Consider the following 26560-nt stretch of genomic DNA (forward strand, 5'->3'; position numbering starts at 1 on the left):
ATGCATATTAAGGCCCACCAGAAGGTGAGCTCAGAATTGGAAAGAGGAAATGAGCTGGCGGACAGAGAGGCAAAAGAGGTAGCCAAAGCGAAGGCAAAAATAGAAGGGGCTTTGGTCCCGGCCGGGCGGATTTCTCTAGAAGGTAAGCCAGAATATACCATGGAAGATCAAAAGCTTATCACAGATCTAGAAGGGTCGCATAACAAAGAAGGGTGGGCTTCCACCCCACCAGGGAAACTAATCATTCCCTCTTGCCTAACATGGCATCTGGTAAGAGAAGAACATAGGAAAAGGCATTGGGGAACAGAGGCTCTATATAAACATTTAATTAGCGAAACTGTGGCTAGAAATCTCTATAGCACTGTGAGACAGGTGAGGCAAGAGTGCGATCTTTGCCTCCAGACTAATCCCCAAAATTCCCCCAGACCAGAAATGGGCCAAATTGGGAAAGGCAATGGGCCTGGGCAGCAATGGCAGATCGATTTTGCAGAACTCCCAAGAAAAGGGCGGGGGGGATCGATATTTATTGGTACTAACTGACACCTTTTCCGGTTGGCCAGAAGCATTCCCTACCAGGACAGCCAAGGCTCGGGAGGTATCTAGAATATTAATGCAAGAGATAAGACCACGTTTTGGGGTTCCAGCAGCCATATCCTCTGACAGAGGGCCACATTTTATCTCAAAGGTAGTACAACAAATTAGCCGCCATTTGGGTATAGATTGGCAGCTTCACACCCCATATCGCCCTCAGTCGAGTGGCCAAGTAGAAAAAAATGAACCACTTAATCAAACAGCAGATGGGGAAATTGGGACAGGAGACTAACTTGGCCTGGCCTCGGTCTCGCCCTTTGGCTCTCTTGCGCATACGAACTAGGCCAAGAGCAAAAGAAGGACTGAGCCCTTTTGAACTCTTAGATGGACGACCCTATGGAATACAGAAAGGGATGTCCACACAGGCTGGGGATGAAATTATAACCTCTTACATGGTAGCATTAAGCAAACATCTCAACAAAACTGAGAAACGTGTGGTCGGGGCTCGAAGTAGAGCTTTAGATGGCCCTGTACATAACATCCAACCTGGAGATTATGTCTATAGAAGGTCTCTTGCAGAAAGAACCTTGGAGCCACGGTGGGAAGGACCTTTCCAGGTACTCCTTCACCGCAATCAAAATCAAAGAGCAGAGCAGCTGGATACATCACACCAGAGTTAAGAAAGCACCTAAATCTCCATGGAGAGTCGCGCAAGTACAGCACGGAAAGCTTACCTTGTCACGACGCTGATTGTAAGCCTAACAGGGAGACTGGGGGCATGGGAGAGTCATAGCTTTTTGCAGCTACATGACAAAATTGCTGGTGCCGTCAATTGGTCTGAGCGCTGGATTTGCTCACACTTGCCCACAAACGCAAGACATGGCCACCCCGTGGTCGCTACAGTTTTTCCCAATTCTTCAGAGATAGCTAATGCCTTTAACAATATAGCCCTCCCTGAGTACACAGAGATACCAAAAAGGAATCCTACTCGGGAACGAGACGGAAGGAGTACCTTGTGTCCAGCGGTGCTACCTAGAAAACACCACCCAAAATACAGGAGGGAATAGCACAGACAGACATTGTGGAATTTCGAGTTTTGTTGGGGCCTACTCCAATTGCACTAGTTTCATCAAGTAGGGAGGTGCAAATATGTGGAATAGCAAGCAGACTCGGAAAAACGCCAGCAATACCCCCAAAGGCTGGCCAGCTCCTGTAGGTCAGGGATGGTATTGGATCTGTGCGAAGTGGGGATAGAAGGTATTGCCTTTCGGGTGGAAGGGCCAATGTGCTGTAGGGACTGTAGTTCCTAGCGTTACTGTTGCACAAAACCAGTTTACGCACGCTTGGCTTATCACGAACCTCTATGAAACCTTGTAACCCATGCAACCAAGAGAAAACTAAACCCTTTCATAACGAGGCCAACCAGGTTTCATAGTTTTGCGAGGTGGTTTCTTCCATGGTTAGGAGTTAGTGAATTAGAAAAGGCCTTAGTTAACATTCCAGCTACAATGGAAATTATTACTAATGGTACAGCTGATGCGCTCACGGCTCTACAGAAAGCAATTTCTTCCTTAAAACAAGTAACACTTCAAAACAGGCTAGGGCTGGATTTGCTTTTTGCTAAAGAAGGGGTTTTGTGTACGGTTGTTGGTGAACGTTGTTGTACCTATGTTAACCAAGACAAGAGGCTTGAGAAAGATTTATCTCAAATTTGGGAAAAACACAAAATCTTGCATGAAGTGGCCCAAGATAACATATCTTGTGGCAATTCATCACGGACTCCGCGTATGAGGTTATGCGAAGACAAGCAAAGACAAGCGAAGAAGAGAAGCGAAGACAAGTGAAGAAGATGACGACGACAATGACACTTTATTTTTTCACAATCTATCGCTTTTATAATATGATCTGAACCGGCACTCTTAGTAATGCCTGTAAAGCAAGGTCTCTGCCTTGTGCTAATATCTCTGGTCGTAACCGTGCCTGTAACGTTGGGTGATTTAGCGGCGGATCCCCCATAAGTTGTGGGAGTCCTGCCCCTTGTAAAGAGTTGCCTTATTGTCGCTGCATATTGATAATTGTGGCGTTTCGGCAGGCGGTACGCCAGGTGCTTTCAAAGATTGCCTTTTGCTTTGGGGTCAATATAAGATTAGTAAGCGTGCAGATATCAAATGGTACTATTGCATTTGTAAATATTCCCTGTAGCAGGGATTGTGTAAAAGGAGAACCCAGTCCATGCATGGCAACTGTTTGTCGTAGATCTTTTAGAACATTATAGCCAAAAGGTTCATGCTCATCGGGGACATTTGCGTTGCTGCGTATGACGGGACATGCTATCGCTGAACAAAAAGCTTTATCTCCCATTTGCAATGCCTGGTGTCTAATCTTTTGCCACCTCGTAGCAGCGGCTGACCCCCCCCATTCCTCGGGCGGCAATTGATTATGGGTTTGCGGCGTATCGGCATTAGAAGCAGTAGAGAAAGGCGGTAAGAGTGCTGACGCAGCAGGGGCCAGGGGCGGGTGGGGGAGTGGAGGGGTGCTGATTGCAGGGATCGGAAGGTCTAGCAGAGGTGTTGCAGCCATAGGAGCAGGTGAAGGAGAAAACGGCGCAGAGGGTAGCAGCGGCGCGGGGGGTGTGTGGGGTGTGTGGTGGTGGACGGTTGTGCAGCCTGAGCACCCGCGAGCAAGGGCATGTCGGAGGACGAACCCGATGGCGGTGTTTGTGGCGTGCCCTGCGGGGTTAGCTCCGGAGCGGTGGCAGAAGCTGCAGCCTTTCGGTGTGGCTCTAATTGTTCTAAAGAGTCTTTCAGTAAACGCCATGTCGTCAAAACATTTGTGGCATTACTGTCCCCCCTGGTGGCCGCTTCCCATAACGCTTTTCCTGCCTCCTCCCAAGTCTCCACCTGGAACGCGGTCACTGCGTTCGCTTGTTGCCCGTGTTTTCGCAACCAAGTTAACAACAACCGAACATTTCCTGCACCATAATTTATGCCCCTTTTTGCAAGGATTCGCAAAAATCTACACAAAATAGATTTTTTCTTCCGAGGACATTTGCGCCCCCATTCTCCCATCCCCAGCGGTTCACTCCTTTTCCTGAGGCGATTAATTGTCCACAAGCAGCTCTCTGGTCTGGTGAAGCATTCTTCACCCTTCCGCGTACATCGGTGACCCATACTCCGGGATATACCTGGTCTTTTATTTCTCGTATAATTTCTTCTTCTCTAATTTGGGGTTCGGTAAGAACCAAACTTAAAATGTCAATGTGATTTTTTTTTTGTCTGGTATTTCAAATTCCATTTCCCCATTCCTCAATTCTATTTCGGGATTTAGCTGTTCTAATAGGTCCCTTCCCAGTAATAGTCTAGGAGCCTCAGGCAGGTAGAGAAATTTGTGAATCCCCACACTCTTCCCAATTCCAAATGTTAATGGTCTCAAGAAAAAGCTTTTTCCACCTGCCCAGTTGCTCCCACAACATTAACACTTTTGTTGACTTATAGGTAACAAGGTTTGATTCAATGCAGAGAATGTGGCTAACGCAGCCACTATCTCCTTTCCCGGTTTCCTTCTGTCCTCTCCCTCCCCATTCCGATATACTCGCCACACTTCCTCCAGCAACTTTTCTAAATTCCTTATATCTGCTTCCCTAACTTTCGTTCTGATAGCATTAGTGGATCGTCCCAGAAACAGAGATGCCAGCTGCTGTGTGGCAGCTTCTGACTCCGGTTTCATAGTAGTTACTCTTCTCACAGCAGCCCGTAAGCCATCGAAAAACTTGGTGGGCGGTTCAGTCTGCCCCTGCTTGGTAGCATACAGAGCAGACCAGTTAACTGCCTTTGGGATCGCATGTTCTATTCCCAATTTGATCCAGGCTCGGTATCGTTGCAACAAACGGTACTGAGCTGGATCATTAGGGTCCCAGCGCGGGTCCCTGGAGGGCACAGGATCTTCGGCCGTGCCCTGTAAAACTCGTCCCTCAATCTATGGTTCTACATGAGCTCGGGCTGCCTTTAATACAAGCTGCTTCTCCGTTTCAGTCATAGCATCTAACATAAGATCCACATCTTTCCAATCCGGGTCCAAGCTCTTAGTAATCCACTCAAACCTTTTCGCAACCCCACTTGGGTCCTCTTAGCTGCATCCTTCCACTTATCCGCATCATCCCTCTGGAAAGGCACTTTTCTTCCGCCCTTCTGGGTGTCTCTTTCACCTTCAAACACCTCTGTCCAATACTACGTGCTGAACAACAGCGCTTCACCTTCCCTAACTCTTTCTGATTTTCCTTTTCCAAAGCCAACACCGTGGGATCTTGGGGAGCAAAATTAAAACCACAATCTTTCTGCCGCTCAGGGTGATTTCGGAGGGTGAAAAAACATATCCGCATACAGAGCTTTGTCCCATTTTCCCTCCCACCTTAAAAATAACAGGAGTTGCAGCAAGGCATTATACTTCAGAGTCCCATTCACAGGCCACTCTTCTTCGTCATCTAATTTATACAATGGCCATCACTGATTACAATACTTAATTAGAGTTTTCTTATTCATATTTCCTCCAGGAGGACGCCCTCATGTCCTTCCAGCGATATAAACTACAACCTAATGGCGATTTCTTTGGTATCTCTTTACTTTGCTGGGACCCTCCCATTTTATTGGTCCCAGTTCTCTCCTGTATTCCCGCAGTATCTTAACACTTAGTTCCACGGTCCACACTTTACCACTCAGAGGGTTACAGAATTACTCTTTTACATCCTTACAACCTTTTTATTTCGCTTCGTCCGTCTCCGGCCGTTTCCCTCGCGGGACAACGAAACCGAGGAGCAGGACTCCGCACTCACTTCACAGCGATGCTGTGTCTCAAACACACGTACACACAGATTTTCAACATACACTACATACAATATACAATACCCGGGTAAATGAAACAGGTAGTTATGGCTCCAGTTGATATCCCTTCAGCAGCTGCAAAGATTTAAATAATTCTTGGGAGAGGTCCGCTTACCCTTCTCCTGCTTCTTACACAGTCATGAGCCGGTCCGTCCTGGCTCCCGCCACCGGGATGCAGTGGTGACCTCAGATTTGCTCGATCTACCCCCAAGATCGCTAGCGGCCGCTCTATGGCTCAGCGAATCTCTTTGGCCGCTCTATCGGCCAGGGTACCCTCCTCCCCTACGGGGACTAGGCTGTACGCCAGACGTCTCTGTGCGGTTTACCAGCAGCCCCGGCCAAGCGTACGACTGACTGGCTCTTCTTGTAAAACATATCATTATTAAATGCTTCAGGAGGCTTCAGGAGGTTGCTGTCTGCTCCCACGGTGAGCGGCTGGCAGCAGACGCTCCTCCGAGGAAGGTGCTCGGGGCGCGCCTAGGAGCGTCCGCTCCGCAGTCGATCCCGCAGTCGAGCCGAGACTCTCCTGCCTGGCTCGCCAAAACTGACGTGCGGAAACAGACTCTGCAACCCCTAAGGGTGTAAAGTAGGTATGTTTATTCAGCGCTGGGCAGCACGGGGCTGGGGTCATCCCATACATATTCGTAAGGTTTCCCAATACGCCTAGACATGTGCATGACCTGTCCCCGCTTCGTGTTAAAATTAGCCCCAAGAGGTCGTTTCCATAAACTCCTCCCAACTGCGCTTGCGCAGTGCCTCCTGGTGGTGGTCGCGGGGGGGTCGTGGGGATGAAGGCTGATGACTCTTCTTCGTCACCGCTGGTAACCCCTTCTTCTTGCGCAGACTCCGTTGCTCCTTGACTCTTGTCCAAACTGCAGGGTTGGTTTCAGCTGGTTTTTAAGACAAGTTGCTGTTCTCATCAGGAACTGTCCTTCGCTGAGAGATTACAAGACTCCTTACTTCAGTCCTTTTGAACAATAGTTAAACTTTGATAGTTACACTCTAAAGCCCCTTTTCACCCCCAAAGGGCCTTCTTGCGCACCCCACTTTGGAGACAGAGCTTCTGCACCAATCTGAATTGCCACATCTTTTTTATTGTTTTGTTCCTTCCCCTTCTGCTGCTCTTTTCTGTATGCCCTTCTCTTTTTCCTCTGGTTTTGCCATCTTCCCGTGAACCTGCACTCGATAAATGCAGGTGTACGCTGCGTTTCCCCAGTTGCTCTTCACCAGAAGTTTGACACGTGCAAAGGCTCTGGGAAGCGGCGCGTTCTGGGAAGAAAAGCAGGAAAAGGAAGCAGGGGTGTTAGGAGCGAGAATGCAATGAAGGTGTCTCCCCCGGCCAGCCCTGCTCCTGCTCAGGAACGAGCTCCTGAAAGTGGGTGGGAGCGGCTGTGGCAATCTGAGGCTCGCTGCTGGTATGGGGGCTGCTGGGGACACGGGAAGGGGGAAGGCAGCTGGCATCCTCTGCATGCCGGCCCTGCTGGGGCTCAGTCTCCCTCCCCTCTGCCCCTTCCCTCTGCTGCTTGCTCTGTGCTGGCAGAGAGGCCGGGGAGATGCTCCTGGGGGGGGGGGGGGGGGCGGCTGCTGCGCAACCCCACCAAGCTCCCGATGTCTGCTTGGCCTGCTCTCCTCCTGGCAGGCGTGAGAGCATGGGGAGAGAAGGGGCACGCTGTGCTGGGAGGAGAGGACACTGTCCCTCGGTCCAGGGAGAAAGCATTCACGCTCTTCCTGCCATGGACTTGCAGGCAAAGCTGGTTTGCTCCCCGGCACCTTGCTCCTGCGCGTGGACCGTACCTTCAGAGGGAAGGTCTGAATGGTCTCCTTTGCCACGTTGTACGTGAACGTCCCAAGGAGAGTTTCCTCTTCTCCGTCCGCATCCACTCCCTCAGGGGCAAAGCACAAGGAGAGCAGCTCAGACTCGTCCCCACAAAGAGGGAACGTACGTGCTGGATCAGCCCTGCTATCTCCCCACCCTCTCCTGGGGCTCCAGCAGTAGGCTAGCACTCGCTATGCGGGAGCTCAGTCTCGGCCTTGACTTCTGCTCAGGAACCCTGAGGTGCTTGTCCCGAACAAGTCTCAAGAGGGATGAAACCCCTAGAGCCCTTGAAGTGTCCCGCTAGGGCACTGCAGTGCTCAGGAGAGAGCAGGACGCAAACCTCAGAGGATGCACAAAAGCAAGCAAGACCCTGCCATGGCTTTCCCCCAGGGCCAGATCCCCACCAGAAGCACCCAGCAGAGACTCACAAAGACAGCGACGTCTCTGGGGGCGCTGATGACGGTCCCAGATGGAGAGACTTCTATGAAGATGTGCTGCACAGTGACGGCAGTCAGATGGACTCGTGCTGGCAACCTGATGACCACCTGGCCCTGATCCCCTTGTAAAGGCCAGCAGTTTCCTGGGGAAACATCCGGCTGCAAGCAGAACACGAGAGCAAGGAAGAGAGAGAGAGTGTTGGGGCCAACACAACGGCCCACGTAGCTTGAAGCGTAGGCGCCGTTGTGTCCGTGGGGTCTATTTTGGCTTGAAAATAAGGCGCGTGGGAGGAAATGGACAGAAGCAGGAGGCCTTTATCCCTGCCTGACTGAAAGGGGGCTCTCAGGATTACGGGGCAGAGGAGAAGAGCAATTATGAAACCGTCCCAGTCAGGGCCTAGCAGAAACACCTCTCTGCCCAGTGGCTCTGCAGGGCACCCCCCCACCAGGGAGAAAGTCTTTCACCCAGCTGGGGCAGAGCACTGTGGGCGAGATGCAGCAGTTTGGCTCCGTTCAGCTCCATTCCCCTCCTGAGGGGAACCACTGATTGCTAGCAAGCCCAGCCCTGTGTTCGAGCTTTGCTTTCAGGAACCTGATCAACACTGTGGGCTTGAGCAGTGCCACTGGAGCGAGGGGAGAGCCCCTGAGGTCCGTCCCCAACTTCAGAGGGAGGCAGGAAACCTTCCCTGAGGACTTCTGCTACGATACCTGCAAAATAGTGTCCGGAGGGTTGGCAGTGCGAAAGAGCCATAAAACCCTGCAGCCCCAATTCTCTTTGCAGATGTAGGTCTCGGAAGTTCTCTGCATGTCGATGGTGGCACCTGGAAGGGAGGGAGCGCAGGTGACTACTGGAAGAGGCCACATTCTAGGCGGACTCGGTGCTCAGACAGTCTTTCTGATGCTGCCGGCCAGCTCCACGTCTCTCAGTGCTCTCCTCCTCCCCACGCTGCTGAGGGTGCCCAGCTGCACAGGGGAATGACGGCAGCCACGTGCCTGCTGGTGACTGCTTCTCTCACAGCGCCACGAGGAGAAGGTGTGAGCGTTCTGGGAGACAGCGGGCGCCCACGTGAATGACAGCAGACCAAAACTGAGGGCTTGCGGCATGGGCAGCAAAGGATGGCCCAGCCATTCCCTCTTCCAATGCAGTGCAGAGGAAGAGAGCCCTTCCAACAGCACAGGAACACGTGCGGGGGCAGCGGCGGAGGCCCCCGTGCGCAGACCCCCGTGCGGAGGCCGAGGGCAGGACTGGGAGGGAGTCTGAGAGAGCCACTGTGCCACAGCATTGCTCTTGGACCCCATGAAGCGTTGAAGCTCCCCCACTTTGGAGAGCAGCGCCTGCAGCACAGGCTGCTTTGGGGAGTGCTGCAGACAAGCGCAGGGCAAGGAGACTGGGCTGCTTGTGTCCATACCAGAGCTTTTCAGGGCCCAGTCAGACATCTCGACGTAGACTTCCGAAGCCATCTGCGATGCTGCCTGGTTCACTTCCTGGGAACGCCATAAATGAACACAGAAAAGGACCACATCAGTGGGCAGTTCAGCGTGGCTGCTAGCACCGGCAGAGGCAAAGGGTCAGTGTCAGAAAGGCAAGGCAAGCCTTGTCCACAGAGCTGCAAGACTCTGCTGCTGACGGGAGCCACAAGGACTGAGGAAGAGAATCTGTGTCCGCGGCCACGGCCATGGCCGTGAGGTGGGTTGACGAGGGTCCCCACACCCTCGTCCCCACCCTCCACGCTCTGCAGGTCAGCGGGGAGATGGGCTCGGGCCCTGCAAGCGACGGCTGGCCCCGTGAGCGTGCCTGGGTCTCATCACTGCCTCAGGAGCCCAGCCAGAGGAGCCAGAGTGCCAGCGTGCCAAGGGAAGGCTGTTGGGAGTCCTCTGCTGCCTGAAGCAGCCTGCTTAAACTGGGCCTGGAGAAGGGCCTGTGCAGCACAGAAGCTCACCCAGCAAGCCCCTGGGGCAAAGGCTGGGTTGCTGCAGTCAGCAGTCCGACCCCACCAACAAGCCCAAGGAGTGCTTTCTTGGGGGTTCTGCCCAGCCAAGCCTCCTTCCCCAAAACGCAGCATCACCTTTGCCCTGCTGACCTCCGCCCTCAGTTGAGCCACCTCCTGCATCAGAAGCTGCATCATTTGCCTTTGCTCCTCCAAGAAAACGCGAAAGCTCCTGCATAAAAGCACGAAAGCAGATCTTGTCAGAGAGCGGCCCGTCCCCTCTGGGGAGCGTCTCAGCTCGGCAAGAAGGACAGATACGTGTGCTTTCCCGGCTTTGAGAGTGCTTCCCTTCCACACCAGTTTGAGCAGAAGGCAAAGGCAGGTAGGAGGTATGGGAGCCCTGGCTGTTAGCAAAATGAGTGCAGGTAGCACGAGGTGGGCTGATGCTTCTGCACAGAACCAATTCCAGCTCAGGAAACGTCTCTTACCGCAGGGTCTTCAGGTCTTCTGCGGACACAAGTGCCAGCTCCTGAAAGGGAAAAACGCTCGGTTCGAGCATCCGCTACCAGAGCCACTGGGGCTTCCCAGGAGAGGCTTTCCTAGGAAGACTCGGCAGCAGGAGAGCCCGTGATTTATCCAGCCGCTCTCAGCAATGCTCTGTTGCAGGAGGTGCCTGTGCCACAGAAGTCGCCGACCTCTAGCAGTGCCTTTGTTCGCATTGTCCACCCTGGCAGCGAGGTCCCGCAGTAAACACCAGCTGCAATTCACATCATCAAGAGAGAGTTATTTTACTGGGGTCGCTAGCGATGCCTGCAGTCGCGTTGTCTCCTCCCTGTTGCCTTAGGGGTGGGGCAGCAGGTGAGCTGAGGAGGTGGGGAACGTGGCGTGCGGAGAGAGGACGCGCCTCTGCCCGGAAGCCATCGGCCCAGGCTTGAGGGGACTGCGCAGCCGTGAGCCTCAGGTGTGCTCAGTGCCCCAGAGCTATTCCCCGCTTCCCCTCGCTGCTTCAGGGAGCCCCGAGACCAGGCTGCATGGGCTAGGAGAGGTACCTCCCCATGGGTGCCCCTGCACGGCTCCTCCCCTCTGGGAATCCCCAGTTCAGGCTTGGAAGTAGCTACGCCCTTCTCTCCCGGACTTGCAGACTAAGCAAGCCATGTGGCCCAGTGGCCAGCGCAGCAGCATGGCTGGGAGACTCCCAGTCTTACTGGCAGTCCAAAAGGCAGTCCCGGTCCAGGACGTACTCGGGAAGCACTTGGGCCATGGGAGTTTCCGCCCATACTGGCCCAAAAGGAAAGCTGGGCAGCTGAAAGCTGGCCTCCAGCACAGCCTGGCTGTCGCTCTCAGGTGTCTGCTCATGCAAACTCACCAAGAGCCATGGGGAGCAAGAAGAAGACGACTTGGAAGATCCTCTTCTTCTGCAGGGCCATCTTTTGCCTGAAAAAGAGGGAGTCCTGTGGCTGCCCATGATCCAAGTCTTGGGCAAAGCCCTCCACCGGTGGAGTTCCCTTTTCAGGCCGGAAAGCCACCCTTTTGGAAGCCTCCTGCTGCCAGAGAGCTGCCAGAGCAGCGCCCAGGAGGAAGACGATTTCTGTCCACACCGTTCAACACTGCCGGCAGATCTTCCCCAGAGGAAGGGCTCCAGAAGCACCATCCCAAAGGGAATGAAAATTATGCAGGGAAGTAAAGAGGCCGAGCAAACGAAGACTGCTTTTCAGCTGTCTTTCTGGTGGGGACCTTGCTCTCTCTTTGGTTGAGAAAGCAGGCCTGTTCTCACTTGCGAGCACACAGATCTCTCTTAGGGGTGTTTTTCTGCAGAGCTGGGAAGCGCAGGAGCCTTGTCTGCCTTTCCTCCCAGAGCCCTCCCAGACCTGCGCGGTCACTGGCCAGAGCTGGGGAAAAGCCTTCCCCCGCGGGGGCTTGGCTCTGCACCCAAGCGTCTGGCTACGCGGCAGTTTGCCCTGCCGCAGCCAAAGTGTGGGGCTCTGGCAAATGCGTGGGACTGAGACTGCCGAGGGGCTTTGCTCTTGGCTCTCCCCAAGAATGGCCACAGCATGAGCAGCACCCCAGCTTGGGCGCCCGACTGGGAGCCCTGGGCTGCTGGCTGGGGAACACCCTCTGCTCTCCCCTTTGCTTGCACCAGCCCTCAGACATCCCCGTTCTCTCCCCTGTCCACAGCAGAAACGTCATGTAATACGTACACGGCGGAGATGCACGTCCTCAGCAGACGTCTCCGCGGGGAGACAAGGGCGCCTGCCAGACGGCAAGTAAGGCTGAAGACTGTCCCTGCGCAAGGAAAGCAGAGAAAAGTTAGGCCTGTCTCTTGAGGTCTCTTCTCTAGGATGCCCAGCCCCGCGTGTCTCAGCTGCCTGCGGGGAGGCGGGCACCGTGTCCTACACACGCCCTCCCTGGGGCAAAGAGCAGGGCAGCCTGCACTTCTCCTGCCACTTGTGACGTTTGGCCAGAGCTCCAGCGCAGCGCAGCTCTCCAAGTTCACCCCCGAGGAGGTCACAGCAAGCAGCAGTGCTGAGCTTACTTGCAATTTCTGTGGCCTTGTCACACCACTTGGCAGGCCCTTGAGTGGCTGAGCGGGGAGCTGACATCGAAGAGAGTATCCCCAGCTCCACCTGCATGCGGAGGTTCCTGTCGGAGGAAAAAGACAAATGCCCGTTGCCCACCGTCCCCACGCCGCGGGAGCCGAGGCGGGCAGGAGCAGCCTGAGCGGCGGCCCTTGCCGGAGGACGGGCCGTCCCAGCAGCAGCGAGAGAGGGCAGCTCCCCTCTCCTTTCCCCATCCTTTGCTTTACACGCCTGCAGTGGGAGCAAGCTGGCAGCAGCAGACCCCCGCCTCGGGAAGCCCACCCGGCAGCACAGCGCGATTCTCAGCCCGTCCCTCCCTGCTCCCTGGCCCCGGCCCCACCCTGCCCCGCAGCAGACACCTCCCAGTGGCCCTTTGGGGAGGGGGCACAGGCTGCTGTCCCCCCCCACGGCTCCCCCCACCTCTTCCCTGGGCACTCCCAGGTCTCCCGACCCCTCTCTGCCCCACACAGCTGCTCCCATCAGCCAGGCAGGATCGCCCCTCCGCGTTCCGAGGGGGCCAGTCTCAGGCCCCAGGGGCTTGGCCTCCCCGTGCAGCAAAACCGCCCCGTGCAGCAAAACCGCCCCGTGCAGCAGGGCTGGGCTCCGACCCTGCAGCACGAGGCTGCCGCCTCCCCAAAAGCCCCTGCTGCACACTGCCTTTTGGCTGGGAGAGTGAGCCAGGCTTTCCGCCCAGACCCGTCCCCACAGAAGGGGGCCTTCGCAAGCCACGGGGCTCTTCCTTCAGAAAACTTCTGTCGGCTTCCCCAGGCTGCTCCGCACCCCACTGACTGTGCTAGGCCACGTCCGTGCTACCAGCCCAACCTGATGCCCTGGGCAGATGCCAGGCTTCGTACCTACTCGTCTGGCAGCGGCTGGGCCCTGCTTCCTCCCCTGCCGGCTGTTGGCCAGCCTCGTTCCCCAGGGAGCCATGGGAGGGCCCTTGGCGTCTTCTCTCGGGGGCCTTTCTCCTCGCCATCTCTGGGCAAAGGCAGGCTCCCCGCTCCGCTCTTCCCCCTCAGCCCCAGCAGTGTGGCCTGCCCAGGCAAAAACAGCTCCGGCAGCAGCCCCACAGCACGAGCGCGCCTGCCCAGGGCAAGAGCCACACGGCAGCTGTGGGCTCCTTCCCCGCGCGCCACAGGGCTGTGTGGGCGGCAAGCTCTGACCTCACACTGGTGGCTCTGACATCACACTGGGGCTCCCCAGTGTGCAGCAGGGCGGGGAGAGCCGGTGGGCTCCCCTGGGGCAGCACGGCTGCTGCTCTCCTGGGCGGTAGTTTGCCCATGCCTCTGGGCCCCCCGAACCCTGCCACACTCCCGTGCCGGGCGGCTGCCTGGCCTGTGCTGCCAGGCAGGGTTCCAGCTCTCATAAAGACAGAAGCCAACTGAACGGCCTCTTCTGGTTTTTCAGGGTCTACATTCGTGTATTTCCTGGCAGTGACTTTTAACCGCTCCACCAAGGCAGACGGGGATTCGTTTGGTTCTTGCTTAACCTCATAGCATTTGCACCAATGGATCGCTTTTGGCATAGCGTGCCTTATGCCAAATAGTACCCAAAAGCCCCTGGGGTCCCGGCTGCTTAGGATCCCCCCCCGCGTCTGCGGCAGGAAAAGTTGGATCTGTCATTCCCTGCAGGTCCCCATTAGCCCGTGCCCCTTCTACCTCTTTCCCAGCAGTGTTTCATACCACCTTCTTCTCAGTACCGTCTCACAATGTCTCTAATATTACCTGTACGTCATTCCAATCAGGGGCTTGGGTCCTGGTTATAGTTTCCAAAACTTTACCCCCCCTTTCTGGCTCTTCCCTATCAATACCCGCCGTTTCCTTCCAGGACCTCAAATCCCTTCTTGGCAATGGCACTTTAACGCTTACTGGCCCGTTATTTCCGACCGCTTGTCGGAGAGGAGCTTGTAAAACCTCTCCTGCTTCCCCTTGTCGTCCCCTCGTTCTTCCTGCCATCGCACTAAATCCTTCTGCTCCACCAAGTCGCCCATAGCCAGGGCCATAGCCAATTCCTCCCGCGCTACCAGCGTCACCGGCTCGCCTACGACTGCTTTCTCTTACCCTGCTCACATGACTAATAGCTTCACCGGCGTCAGGATTCTCTCCCAACCTCTGCCGGGGAGCAGCCATGAACTCTAGGTCACCTTCTGCCTCCCGTCCGCCTTTCCAGCATCTCTTCCCCATACGACAAGCAGAACACCATCGTTTTAAATTCCTGCCCCTCCCCTCCTTTTCTAGAGCCAAGATCAGAGGATCCTGTGGGATTATTCCGCATTCCTTCTGCCATTCTGGGTGGTTTCTTAGTGTGAAAAAGAAACGCACGCATGGTACTTCATCCCATCTACCCTCCCGCCTGCAAAGTACCATCAGTTGTACTATAGTAGTATATCTTAGAGTTCCGTTCTTTGGCCATTTTTCCTGATCTTCGAGACTATACATTGGCCACCAATTGTTACCATATTCTAGAAGCTGTTTTTGAGTGAGAGGCTCCCCTCCCAATTTCCTCCGATGTTTCACCATCCATCCTAGGGGAGATCTTTTCCGAATCCCCCCTTCCGCAGAGGGCTTAGTACCCGCCACAAAAGATACAGCAACACCAAACAGAGAAACAATAACTTTGCACAAAATAGTCAGAGGCATTCCCCAGACGGGGACTCGAACACCTAGATTACCTTCAGTGGGACTCCAACCCACCCCTTCGGCCAAAGCTTTCCAGACACAGGTGTCCTAGGGACTTGGGCCCGATAGGGTCCAATCCTTCCCTTAGGTACCTTTACAGCCCAACCCCGCGAGGCCTTCGCCGCGCCTGACGGGCAGGCAACCACCCTTTTAATCAGAAAAGGGATGCCTTTACCTTCCCAGGGGTCCTGCTCAGAGCTCTTTGGTCTCGGCTTCGGAGGTTCTTCCCAAGAATCCCTCGGTGCCGGCTGGGGGTCCTGCGATCCCGCGGATCCGTCAACATTCAGAAGCAGAGTCCCATCTGGGTCGCCCAAACTGTCACCAAAATGGGGAATCAACCTCTTCACACCAATGTAGCATCGAGAAGCAGGCATTCTCTTTATTACAGCGCAATTGCTGAGCTGGCTCTGGCTCAGCGGCCCAGGCAGATTGTATTGGACTTTGGGAGGCTCTAGAAAGAGACAGCCCCAGTGTTTGTGGGGCTGTGAATGCGGTTGCCTGGCTACTTGAAGAGCAGCGAGAGCTTTTGGTCCCGGCACCTTTGGGGTGGGAAGAATCCCTGGATGTTTGCAGTTTTCTGTCTGGACTTTGGCTGTACTCAGCAGGCCAGGGAGACAGACTCCATTGAACATTGGGAGGCTCCAGAAACAGAGAGTGTCTGTTCCCTTGCTCTGTGTCCCACTCTCTGCCCCTGCCTCTCCCCTTTCTTCTCCCTCTCACCCTTTGCCTTCTGTCCTGTTCCCTGTCCCATTTCTCTGTCTCTCCGCCCCCTTGTCCCGTGCCCTTGCCCTTTCTGTGTCTGTCCATCCCTCTGTTCTCCTTCCTGCCCCTCTTCTCTCTCTGTCCCTCTGTCCTGCTGCTTAGCACTAGTTTTCTTCCTGCGCCATGTTCTTCACTTGCCCTCCGTCTCCTTCCTTCTCTATCCCTGTTTCTGCTCCTCACCACTATTTTTCCTTTCTCCACTCCCTGCCCAGCTACCCCTTTTTCCCACCATCCCTCTGTCCGTCTCCTGTCCCTCTGTCCTGCTCCTGTCCCTCTCCGGCCACCCCACCGCCCTGCCCCACCCTTCTCCACCGCTCTGTCCCCCTCTCCCCCTCCTCCTCCCTCTCCACCGGGGCTCTGGGGCCAGCGCAGCCCCGCGGAGGCGGCCATGGGGCCTGCTCGTGGGGCAGGGCCCAGCCGGGGCGGGGGACGGTGGCCGCGCAGGGTCAGACAGCAGGGCAGTTGCGCCCCGTGGCATGCCGGGAGCTGTAGTCCTGGGGCACATGTCCGCCAGGTGGCCATGTTGGTTAGCACGGCATGCCGGGAGCTGTAGTCCTGAGACATGGGGCTGCCGGGCGGCCATGTTGGTTACCAGGGCATGCCCGGAGCCGTCATGGCCCCACGCTCACCTTCCTGGCAGCCGTGTTGGTCTCGGGAGGTGCAGCTCCAGCTGCGGCCTGGCTGAGGTGAGGCCTGGGGCTGCCCGTGAGGGGAGTGAGGCCCTTGGGCGGGCGTGGGGGTGTCTCCTGCCTGCTGGAACCCCGCGGGTGGCGGGGGGAGCTCCAAGCTGGAGCCGGGCCTGGCCGGGGCAGCCCCAGGACCGACCCGAGAGCTGGGGAGGGGAAGGAGATGGAGACAGATCCCCCCGGGCACAGGCACCGGGCAGCCCGACTCCCGGAGCCCCCCGCATCTGCCCCGGCCCCGCTCGGCCCCTGCAGCTGCCCCGGCCCCAGCACCTCCCCTGAGGCCTGTCCCGCAGCCCCAGGCCCCCACGGCCTGTCCTGGCAGCAGCGAGCCGGGCCTGGGGCACGCTCGATCCTCCGTCACCGCGGGTGCATCAGCAGCAGCGCAGGGAGGGAGCGGTGTCTGCAGGAGCTCCTGCAGCAGGAGCTTACAAGCTTCTTAAAATTGGTTAATTCCAGTGTGATACTTCTATGGTAATAATTCAACATCCATCTTCCAGCATTTCTAAGATGCCTTTGCATACTTAAGCTGTCAGTTATACTGTCAGTTAAGCAATGTAATACTTTGTATAGTTCCTCTTGATAACCGTCTGTTTCTTGAAATTCACTGCTGAGTCCTTTAAAGAGTAAGACAAATACCAGCGCACTGAATTGTTTCAGTTCATTTTACAGCGCCCAAGAAGGAAAGTGCCAGAGCCATGTGGTAGTAGGCAGGAATTGTGTTCTGTGCTGCAAGACACAGTCTTGGTAAGGGCTTGTGGCTGCTGGCTTTTGCTTACCCATCAAAGAAGAACTTGAGTAGGTGCCAGGAAACACGCTCCTGGACACCGCTAAAACATGCGGTTTAGCAGTAGCTCACTGATGATCAGTAATTAGAAATGCATGTTAGCTAGTCTTACTTTTCAAGGATGTTAAACAGCCTGTAGTGAGGCTGCACCTAAACACTGCATGGTAGGTATGTGTGTCAATGGCAAAGTAATTGGTACTGTACCTAGGTCTAACATTAATCAGGGGTGTCATTTGCAACAAAAATAACTGACACAAGTTGAACAGTATAACACCCTTGGTGTCTGGGATGGATCTGGTATCTCTTCTTAAAGTACCTGCACAGGTTGTGCCCCTGCCCACACTTACCTTCCATGCTAAGTAGCAATTTGTGCTCTATCAGTGTCCTTCGTGTAGTGAGGGGCCCAACACTGAACACAGGATTCCAGGTGTGGCCTCACCAGTGCCCAGTACAGGGGGACGATCACCTCCCTGGTCGTGCTGGCCACACTATTTCTGATACAAGACAGGACGCTATTGGCTTCTTGGCCACCTGGGCACACTGCTGCCTCATATTCAGCCAGCTGTCCACCAATACCCCCTCCTTTTCCCCCGGGCAGCTCTCCAGCCACTCCCCCCCAGCCTGTAGCGTTGCCTGGGGTTGTTGTGACCCAAGCGCAGGACCCGGCACTGAGCCTTGTTGACCCTCACACAGTTGGCCTCGGCCCATCAATCCAGCCGGGCCAGGTCCCTCTGTAGGGCCTTCCTGCCCTCCGGAGATCAACACTCCCACCCAAGTTGGCGTCATCTGCAAACTTACTGAGGGTGTACTTGATCCCCTCATCCTGATCATTGATAAAGACATTAAACAGGACTGGCCCCAATGCTGAGCCCTGGGGAACACCACTTGTGACCAGCCACCAGCTGCATTTAACTCCATTCACCACAACTCTTTGGGCCCGGCCATTCAGCCAGTTTTTTACCCAGCAAAGAGCACGCCCATCCAAGCCATAAGCAGCTTTTTTTTTTCCTCCCTTCCTTTCAGTCTTTTCTGTGTGCCACTGAGCTATTTTCTCTGTTCATTTAAGACCTAGAGCTCATCAAGTACTTCCCAGTTGTCAAGTCCTGAGCCAGTAAAGCACTGTAGGAATTTGGCACTCTTCCAGCTGGCAGAGGTAAAGTTCTACCTGTTAGCGTCACAATGGGAAGATGTGTGTATCTTTTCCCCCCAAAAGTAGGAATTGTGTAAGGGTTGCTCTCGTATCAAATTTAGTATCTCTAGAAGCATATGTAGTAAATAATGGAATAGTAAGAGAATTAGGCAGTGGCAATGGCCCCAGGGACCTAGCTTTTCCTGTATACTTCTTATATACTTGTTAATCTGCATAGTTTCTTGAAAACCACACATGAAAAATATGCTTCTTTTTAGAAAAATTAGCCGTATAACTATAATAAAAACAATGCTCAGGACAATAGCAAAATGTCCTGGTTTCAGCTGGGATAGAGTTAATTTTCTTCCTAGTAGCTGGTATAGTGCTGTGTTTTGGATTTAGTATGAGAATAATGTTGATAACACACTGCTGTTGTAGTTCTTGCTAAGTAGTGCTTACACCAGTCAAGGACTTTTCAGCTTCCCCTACCCTGACAGTGAGAAGCTGGGAGGGAGCACAGCCAGGACAGGTGACCCCGACTGGCCAAAGGGCTATTCCATACCGTATGGCGTCATGATCATTATATAAACTGAGGAGAGTTGGCTGGGGGGCAGCGATCGCTGCTCGAGGACAGGCTGGGCATCAGTCGGCAGGTCGTGAGCAATTGTATCGTGCATCACTTGCTTTGTATATTACTATGTTCTTATTACTATTATTATTATTACTACCACTAATACTACTACTTCTATTTTACTTTATTTCAATTATTAAAATGTTCTTATCACAACCCACGAGTTTTTTCCCCCTTTTAACCTTCCGATTCTCTCCCTCATCACACTGGAGAAGGGGGAGTGAGTGAGCGGCTGTGTGGCACTTTAGTTGCTGACTGGGGTTAAACCATGACACAGGCCCACAAACACTGGGCCTCTGCGCTTGCCTGCCCTCCTAAAAGTCCAAAACACTCTCTGTCTCCCGCTCATTGTAGCCAGAGCCCAGCTCGGAAACTGAAAATATACAGCAATTTCAGCCACACCAAAGGTGCCAGGACTAAAAGCTGTTTCTGACCCTAACCTTCCCTTGGGAGCACTTTCACAGCCCCACAGACACTGGGGCTCTAAACATGACCAGACACCTAATGGTCCCAACACCCTCTCTCACTTCATTGCTCTCAGGTTCTGACTGAGGCCGGATGCCTCCCCCAGTGTGATGTCAGAGTCACCAGTGTGAGGTCAGAGCTGGCCGCCCGCACAGCCCTGTGGCGCGCAGGGAAGGAGCCCCCAGCTGCCGTGTGGCTCTTGCCCTGGGCAGGCGCGCTCGTGCTGTGGGGCAGGCCACACTGCTGGGGCTGAGGGGGAAGAGCGGAGCGGGGAGCCTGCCTTTGCCCAGAGATGGCGAGGAGAAAGGCCCCCGAGAGAAGATGCCAAGGGCCCTCCCAAGGCTCCTTGGGGAACGAGGCTGGCCAACAGCCGGCAGGGGAGGAAGCAGGGCCCAGCCGCTGCCAGACGAGTAGGTACGAAGCCTGGCATCTCCGCGGGGCATCAGGTTGGGCTGGTAGCACGGACGTGGCCTAGCACGGTCAGTGGGGTGCGGAGCAGCCTGGGGAAGCCGACAGAAGTTTTCTGAAGGAAGAGCCCCGTGGCTTGCGAAGGCCCCCTTCTGTGGGGACGGGTCTGGGCGGAAAGCCTGGCTCACTCTCCCAGCCAAAAGGCAGTGTGCAGCAGGGGCCTTTGGGGAGGTGGCAGCCTCGTGCTGCAGGGTCGGAGCCCAGCCCTGCTGCACGGGGCGGTTTTGCTGCACGGGGAGGCCAAGCCCCTGGGGCCTGATACTGGCCCCTTCGGAACGTGGAGGGGCGATCCTGCCTGGCTGATGGGAGCAGCTGTGCGGGGCAGAGAGGGGTCGGGAGACCTGGGAGTGCCCAGGGAAGAGGTGGGGGGAGCTGTGGGGGGGGACAGCAGCCCGTGCCCCCTCCCCAAACGGCCACTGGGAGGTGTCTGCCGCGGGGCAGGGTGGGGCCGGGGCCAGGGAGCAGGGAGGGACGGGCTGAGAATCACGCTGTGCTGCCGGGTGGGCTTCCCGAGGCAGGGGTCTGCTGCTGCCAGCTTGCTCCCACTGCAGGCGTGTAAAGCAAAGGATGGGGAAAGGAGAGGGGAGCTGCCCTCTCTCGCTGCTGCTGGGACGGCCCGTCCTCTGGCAAGGGCCACCGCTCAGGCTGCTCCTGCCCGCCTCGGCTCCCGCGGCGTGGGGACGGTGGGCAACGGGCATTTGTCTTTTTCCTCCGACAGGAACCTCCGCATGCAGGTGGAGCTGGGGATACTCTCTTCGATGTCAGCTCCCGGCTCAGCCACTCAAGGGCCTGCCAAGTGGCGCGACAAGGGCACAGAAATTGCAAGTAAGCTCAGCACTGCTGCTTGCTGTGACCTCCTCGGGGGTGAACTTGGAGAGCTGTGCTGCACTGGAGCTCTGGCCAAACGTCACAAGTGGCAGGAGAAGTGCAGGCTGCCCTGCTCTTTGCCCCAGGGAGGGCGTGTGTAGGACACGGTGCCCGCCTCCCCGCAGGCAGCTGAGACACGCGGGGCTGGGCATCCTAGAGAAGAGACCTCAAGAGACAGGCCTAACTTTTCTCTGCTTTCCTTGCGCAGGGACAGTCTTCAGCCTTACTTGCCGTCCGGCAGGCGCCCTTGTCTCCCCGCAGAGACGTCTGCTGAGGACGTGCATCTCTGCCGTGTACGTATTACATGACGTTTCTGCTGGTGACGGGGAGAGAAAGGGGATGTCTGAGGGCCGGTGCAAGCAAAGGGGAGAGCAGAGGGTGTTCCCCAGCCAGCAGCCCAGGGCTCCCAGTCGGGCGCCCAAGCTGGGGTGCTGCTCGTGCTGTGGCCATTCGCAGGGAGAGCCAAGAGCAAAGCCCCTCGGCAGTCTCAGTCCCACGCATTTGCCAGAGCCCCACACTTTGGCTGCGGCAGGGCAAACTGCCGCGTAGCCAGACGCTTGGGTGCAGAGCCAAGCCCCCGCAGGGGAAGGCTTTTCCCCAGCTCTGGCCAGTGACCGCACAGGTCTGGGAGGGCTCTGGGAGGAAAGGCAGACAAGGCTCCTGCACTTCCCAGCTCTGCAGAAAAACACCCCTAAGAGAGATCTGTGTGCTCGCAAGTGAGAACAGGCCTGCTTTCTCAACCAAAGAGAGAGCAAGGTCCCCACCAGAAAGACAGCTGAAAAGCAGTCTTCGTTTGCTCGGCCTCTTTACTTCCCTGCATAATTTTCATTCCCTTTGGGATGGTGCTTCTGGAGCCCTTCCTCTGGGGAAGATCTGCCGGCAGTGTTGAACGGTGTGGACAGAAATCGTCTTCCTCCTGGGCGCTGCTCTGGCAGCTCTCTGGCAGCAGGAGGCTTCCAAAAGGGTGGCTTTCCAGCCTGAAAAGGGAACTCCACCGGCGGAGGGCTTTGCCCAAGGCTTGGATCATTGGCAGCCACAGGACTCCCTCTTTTTCAGGCAAAAGATGGCCCTGCAGAAGAAGAGGATCTTCCAAGTCGTCTTCTTCTTGCTCCCCGTGGCTCTTGGTGAGTTTGCATGAGCAGACACCTGAGAGCGACAGCCAGGCTGTGCTGGAGGCCAGCTTTCAGCTGCCCAGCTTTCCTTTTGGGCCAGTATGGGCGGAAACTCCCATGGCCCAAGCACTTCCCGAGTACGTCCTGGACCGGGACTGCCTTTTGGACTGCCAGTAAGACTGGGAGTCTCCCAGCCATGCTGCTGCTCTGGCCACTGGGCCACATGGCTTGCTTCGTCTGCAAGTCCGGGAGAGAAGGGCGTAGCTACTTCCAAGCCTGAACTGGGGATTCCCAGAGGGGAGGGGCCGTGCAGGAGCACCCATGGGGAGGTACCTCTCCTAGCCCATGCAGCCTGGTCTCGGGGCTCCCTGAAGCAGCGAGGGGAAGCGGGGAATAGCTCTGGGGCACTGAGCACACCTGAGGCTCACGGCTGCGCAGTCCCCTCAAGCCTGGGCCGATGGCTTCCGGGCAGAGGCGCGTCCTCTCTCCGCACGCCACGTTCCCCACCTCCTCAGCTCACCTGCTGCCCCACCCCTAAGGCAACAGGGAGGAGACAACGCGACTGCAGGCATCGCTAGCGACCCCAGTAAAATAACTCTCTCTTGATGATGTGAATTGCAGCTGGTGTTTACTGCGGGACCTCGCTGCCAGGGTGGACAATGCGAACAAAGGCACTGCTAGAGGTCGGTGACTTCTGTGGCACAGGCACCTCCTGCAACAGAGCATTGCTGAGAGCGGCTGGATAAATCACGGGCTCTCCTGCTGCCACACACAGGGTGACCCAAAGAAGCAGCAGCTTGTGCCGAGTCTTCCTAGGAAAGCCTCTCCTGGGAAGCCCCGGCGGCTCTGGTAGCGGATGCTCGAACCGAGCGTTTTTCCCTTTCAGGAGCTGGCACTTGTGTCCGCAGAAGACCTGAAGACCCTGCGGTAAGAGACGTTTCCTGAGCTGGAATTGGTTCTGTGCAGAAGCATCAGCCGACCTCGTGCTACCTGCACTCATTTTGCTAACAGCCAGGGCTCCCATACCTCCTACCTGCCTTTGCCTTCTGCTCAAACTGGTGTGGAAGGGAAGCACTCTCAAAGCTGGGAAAGCACACGTGTCTCTCCTTCTTGCCGAGCTGAGACGCTCCCCAGAGGGGACGGGCCGCTCTCTGACAAGATCTGCTTTCGTGCTTTTATGCAGGAGCTTTCGCGTTTTCTTGGAGGAGCAAAGGCAAATGATGCAGCTTCTGATGCAGGAGGTGGCTCAACTGAGGGCGGAGGTCAGCAGGGCAAAGGTGATGCTGCGTTTTGGGGAAGGAGGCTTGGCTGGGCAGAACCCCCAAGAAAGCACTCCTTGGGCTTGTTGGTGGGTCGGACTGCTGACTGCAGCAACCCAGCCTTTACCCCAGGGGCTTGCTGGGTGAGCTTCTGTGCTGCACAGGCCCTTCTCCAGGCCCAGTTTAAGCAGGCTGCTTCAGGCAGCAGAGGACTCCCAACAGCCTTCCCTTGGCACGCCGGCACTCTGGCTCCTCTGGCTGGGCTCCTGAGGCAGTGATGAGACCCAGGCACGCTCACGGGGCCAGCCGTCGCTTGCAGGGCCCGAGCCCATCTCCCCGCTGACCTGCAGAGCGTGGAGGGTGGGGACGAGGGTGTGGGGACCCTCGTCAACCCACCTCATGGCCATGGCCGTGGCCGCGGACACAGATTCTCTTCCTCAGTCCTTGTGGCTCCCGTCAGCAGCAGAGTCTTGCAGCTCTGTGGACAAGGCTTGCCTTGCCTTTCTGACACTGACCCTTTGCCTCTGCCGGCGCTAGCAGCCACGCTGAACTGCCCGCTGATGTGGTCCTTTTCTGTGTTCATTTATGGCGTTCCCAGGAAGTGAACCAGGCAGCATCGCAGATGGCTTCGGAAGTCTACGTCGAGATGTCTGACTGGGCCTTGAAAAGCTCTGGTATGGACACAAGCAGCCCAGTCTCCTTGCCCTGCGCTTGTCTGCAGCACTCCCCAAAGAAGCCCGTGCTCCAGGAGCTGCTCTCCAAAGTGGGGGAGCTTCAACGCTTCATGGGGTCCAAGAGCAAGGCTGTGGCACAGTGGCTCTCTCAGACTCCCTCCCAGTCCTGCCCTTGGCCTCCGCACGGGGGCCTCCGCACGGGGGCCTCCGCCGCTGCCCCCGCACGTGTTCCTGTGCTGTTGGAAGGGCTCCCTTCCTCTGCACTGCATTGGAAGAGGGAATGGCTGGGCCATCCTTTGCTGCCCATGCCGCAAGCCCTCAGTTTTGGTCTGCTGTCATTCACGTGGGCGCCCGCTGTCTCCCAGAACGCTCACACCTTCTCCTCGTGGCGCTGTGAGAGAAGCAGTCACCAGCAGGCACGTGGCTGCCGTCATTCCCCTGTGCAGCTGGGCACCCCCAGCAGCGTGGGGAGGAGGAGAGCACTGAGAGACGTGGAGCTGGCCGGCAGCATCAGAAAGACTGTCTGAGCACCGAGTCCTCCTAGAATGTGGCCTCTTCCAGTAGTCACCTGCGCTCCCTCCCTTCCAGGTGCCACCATCGACATGCAGAGAACTTCCGAGACCTACATCTGCAAAGAGAATTGGGGCTGCAGGGTTTTATGGCTCTTTCGCACTGCCAACCCTCCGGACACTATTTTGCAGGTATCGTAGCAGAAGTCCTCAGGAAAGGGCCTCCCTCTGAAGTTGGGGACCGACCTCAGGGGCTCTCCCCTCGCTCCAGTGGCACTGCTCAAGCCCACAGTGTTGATCAGGTTCCTGAAAGCAAAGCTCGAACACAGGGCTGGGCTTGCTAGCAATCAATGGTTCCCCTCAGGAGGGGAATGGAGCTGAACGGAGCCAAACTGCTGCATCTCGCCCACAGTGCTCTGCCCCAGCTGGGTGAAAACTTTCTCTCTGGTGACCCCGTTTCCACGCCCATCCCTAACAGCGCCTTTTTGGGCCTGGCGGGCGGGAGGTGGGGGCTGGCCTGCAGAGCCACTGGGCAGAGAGGTGTTTCTGCTAGGCCCTGACTGGGACGGTTTCATAATTGCTCTTCTCCTCTGCCCCATAATCCTGAGAGCCCCCTTTCAGTCAGGCAGGGATGAAGGCCTCCTGCTTCTGTCCATTTCCTCCCACGCGCCTCATTTTCAAGCCAAAATAGACCCCACGGACACAACGGCGCCTACGCTTCAAGCTACGTGGGCCGTTGTGTTGGCCCCAACACTCTCTCTCTCTTCCTTGCTCTCGTGTTCTGCTTGCAGCCAGATGTTACCCCAGGAAACTGCTGGCCTTTACAAGGGGATCAGGGCCAGGTGGTCATCAAGTTGCCAGCACGAGTCCATCTGACTGCCGTCACTGTGGAGCACATCTCCAAAGAAGTCTCTCCATCTGGGACCGTCATCAGCGCCCCCAGAGACGTCGCTGTCTTTGTGAGTCTCTGCTGGGTGCTTCTGGTGGGGATCTGGCCCTGGGGGAAAGCCATGGCAGGGTCTTGCTTGCTTTTGTGCATCCTCTGAGGTTTGCGTCCTGCTCTCTCCTGAGCACTGCAGTGCCCTAGCGGGACACTTCAAGGGCTCTAGGGGTTTCATCCCTCTTGAGACTTGTTCGGGACAAGCACCTCAGGGTTCCTGAGCAGAAGTCAAGGCCGAGACTGAGCTCCCGCATAGCGAGTGCTAGCCTACTGCTGGAGCCCCAGGAGAGGGTGGGGAGATAGCAGGGCTGATCCAGCACGTACGTTCCCTCTTTGTGGGGACGAGTCTGAGCTGCTCTCCTTGTGCTTTGCCCCTGAGGGAGTGGATGCGGACGGAGAAGAGGAAACTCTCCTTGGGACGTTCACGTACAACGTGGCAAAGGAGACCATTCAGACCTTCCCTCTGAAGGTATGGTCCACGCGCAGGGGCAAGGTGCCGGGGAGCAAACCAGCTTTGCCTGCAAGTCCATGGCAGGAAGAGCGTGAATGCTTTCTCCCTGAGCCGAGGGGCCCGGACCACCGCCGGGAGAGACCTGGCGTGGTTGGGAGGGCTGAGTAGCACACAGTGGTGGTAGCAGAAGGATAGCAAGGGCAGGGTTAGGCCCGTGGGAACACGAGTCCCAAGATATCCCTGGCTGCACCCACTGCCTTCAGCAGAGCCAGCCGCACATGCGGCCGCTCCACCCAAGCAACCTCTTTGTGTCGTGAAGAAACAGGGAAGCCCGGTGGTGAAAGTAATTGGCCAGCACTGTCGCTCCGTCCTGTGGCCTGCTGGCAGGCTGAGCAGTGTCCTCTCCTCCCAGCACAGCGTGCCCCTTCTCTCCTGTGCTCTCACGCCTGCCAGGAGGAGAGCAGGCCAAGCAGACATCGGGAGCTTGGTGGGCTTGCACAGCAGCCGCCCCCCGCACAGGAGCACCTCCCCGGCCTCTCTGCCAGCACAGAGCAAGCAGCAGAGGGAAGGGGCAGAGGGGAGGGAGACTGAGCCCCAGCAGGGCCAGCATGCAGAGGATGGCAGCTGCCTTCCCCCTTCCCGTGTCCCCAGCAGCCGCGGTACCAGCAGCGAGCCTCAGATTGCCGCTCCCACCCACTTTCAGGAGCTCGTTCCTGAGCAGGAGCAGGGCTGGCCGGGGGAGACACCTTCATTGCATTCTCGCTCCTAACACCCCCGCTTCCTTTTCCCTCTTTTCTTCCCAGAACGCGCCGCTTCCCAGAGCCTTTGCACATGTCAAACTTCTGGTGAAGAGCAACTGGGGAAACGCAGCGTACACCTGCATTTATCGAGTGCAGGTTCACGGGAAGATGGCAAAACCAGAGGAAAGAGAGAAGGGCATACAGAAAAGAGCAGCAGAAGGGGAAGGAACAAAACAATAA

General features: G+C 56.4%; 1 protein-coding gene across 1 annotated transcript; it reads left to right on the forward strand.

The window, feature by feature from the left end:
• On the forward strand, positions 1–26560 carry LOC309598915 (sperm-associated antigen 4 protein-like; the record flags this gene model as incomplete). The annotated part of the gene is made up of 7 exons (XM_082329943.1): positions 1–212; positions 22931–23024; positions 23605–23680; positions 24269–24381; positions 24981–25148; positions 25509–25598; positions 26384–26560. 7 exons carry the CDS (start codon positions 1–3, stop codon positions 26558–26560), a joined length of 930 nt encoding a protein of 309 aa, XP_082186069.1.

The sequence above is a fragment of the Platalea leucorodia genome (genome assembly GCF_965183815.1).
Source record: "Platalea leucorodia genome assembly, chromosome: 19".
Taxonomy (NCBI): Eukaryota; Metazoa; Chordata; class Aves; order Pelecaniformes; family Threskiornithidae; genus Platalea; species Platalea leucorodia.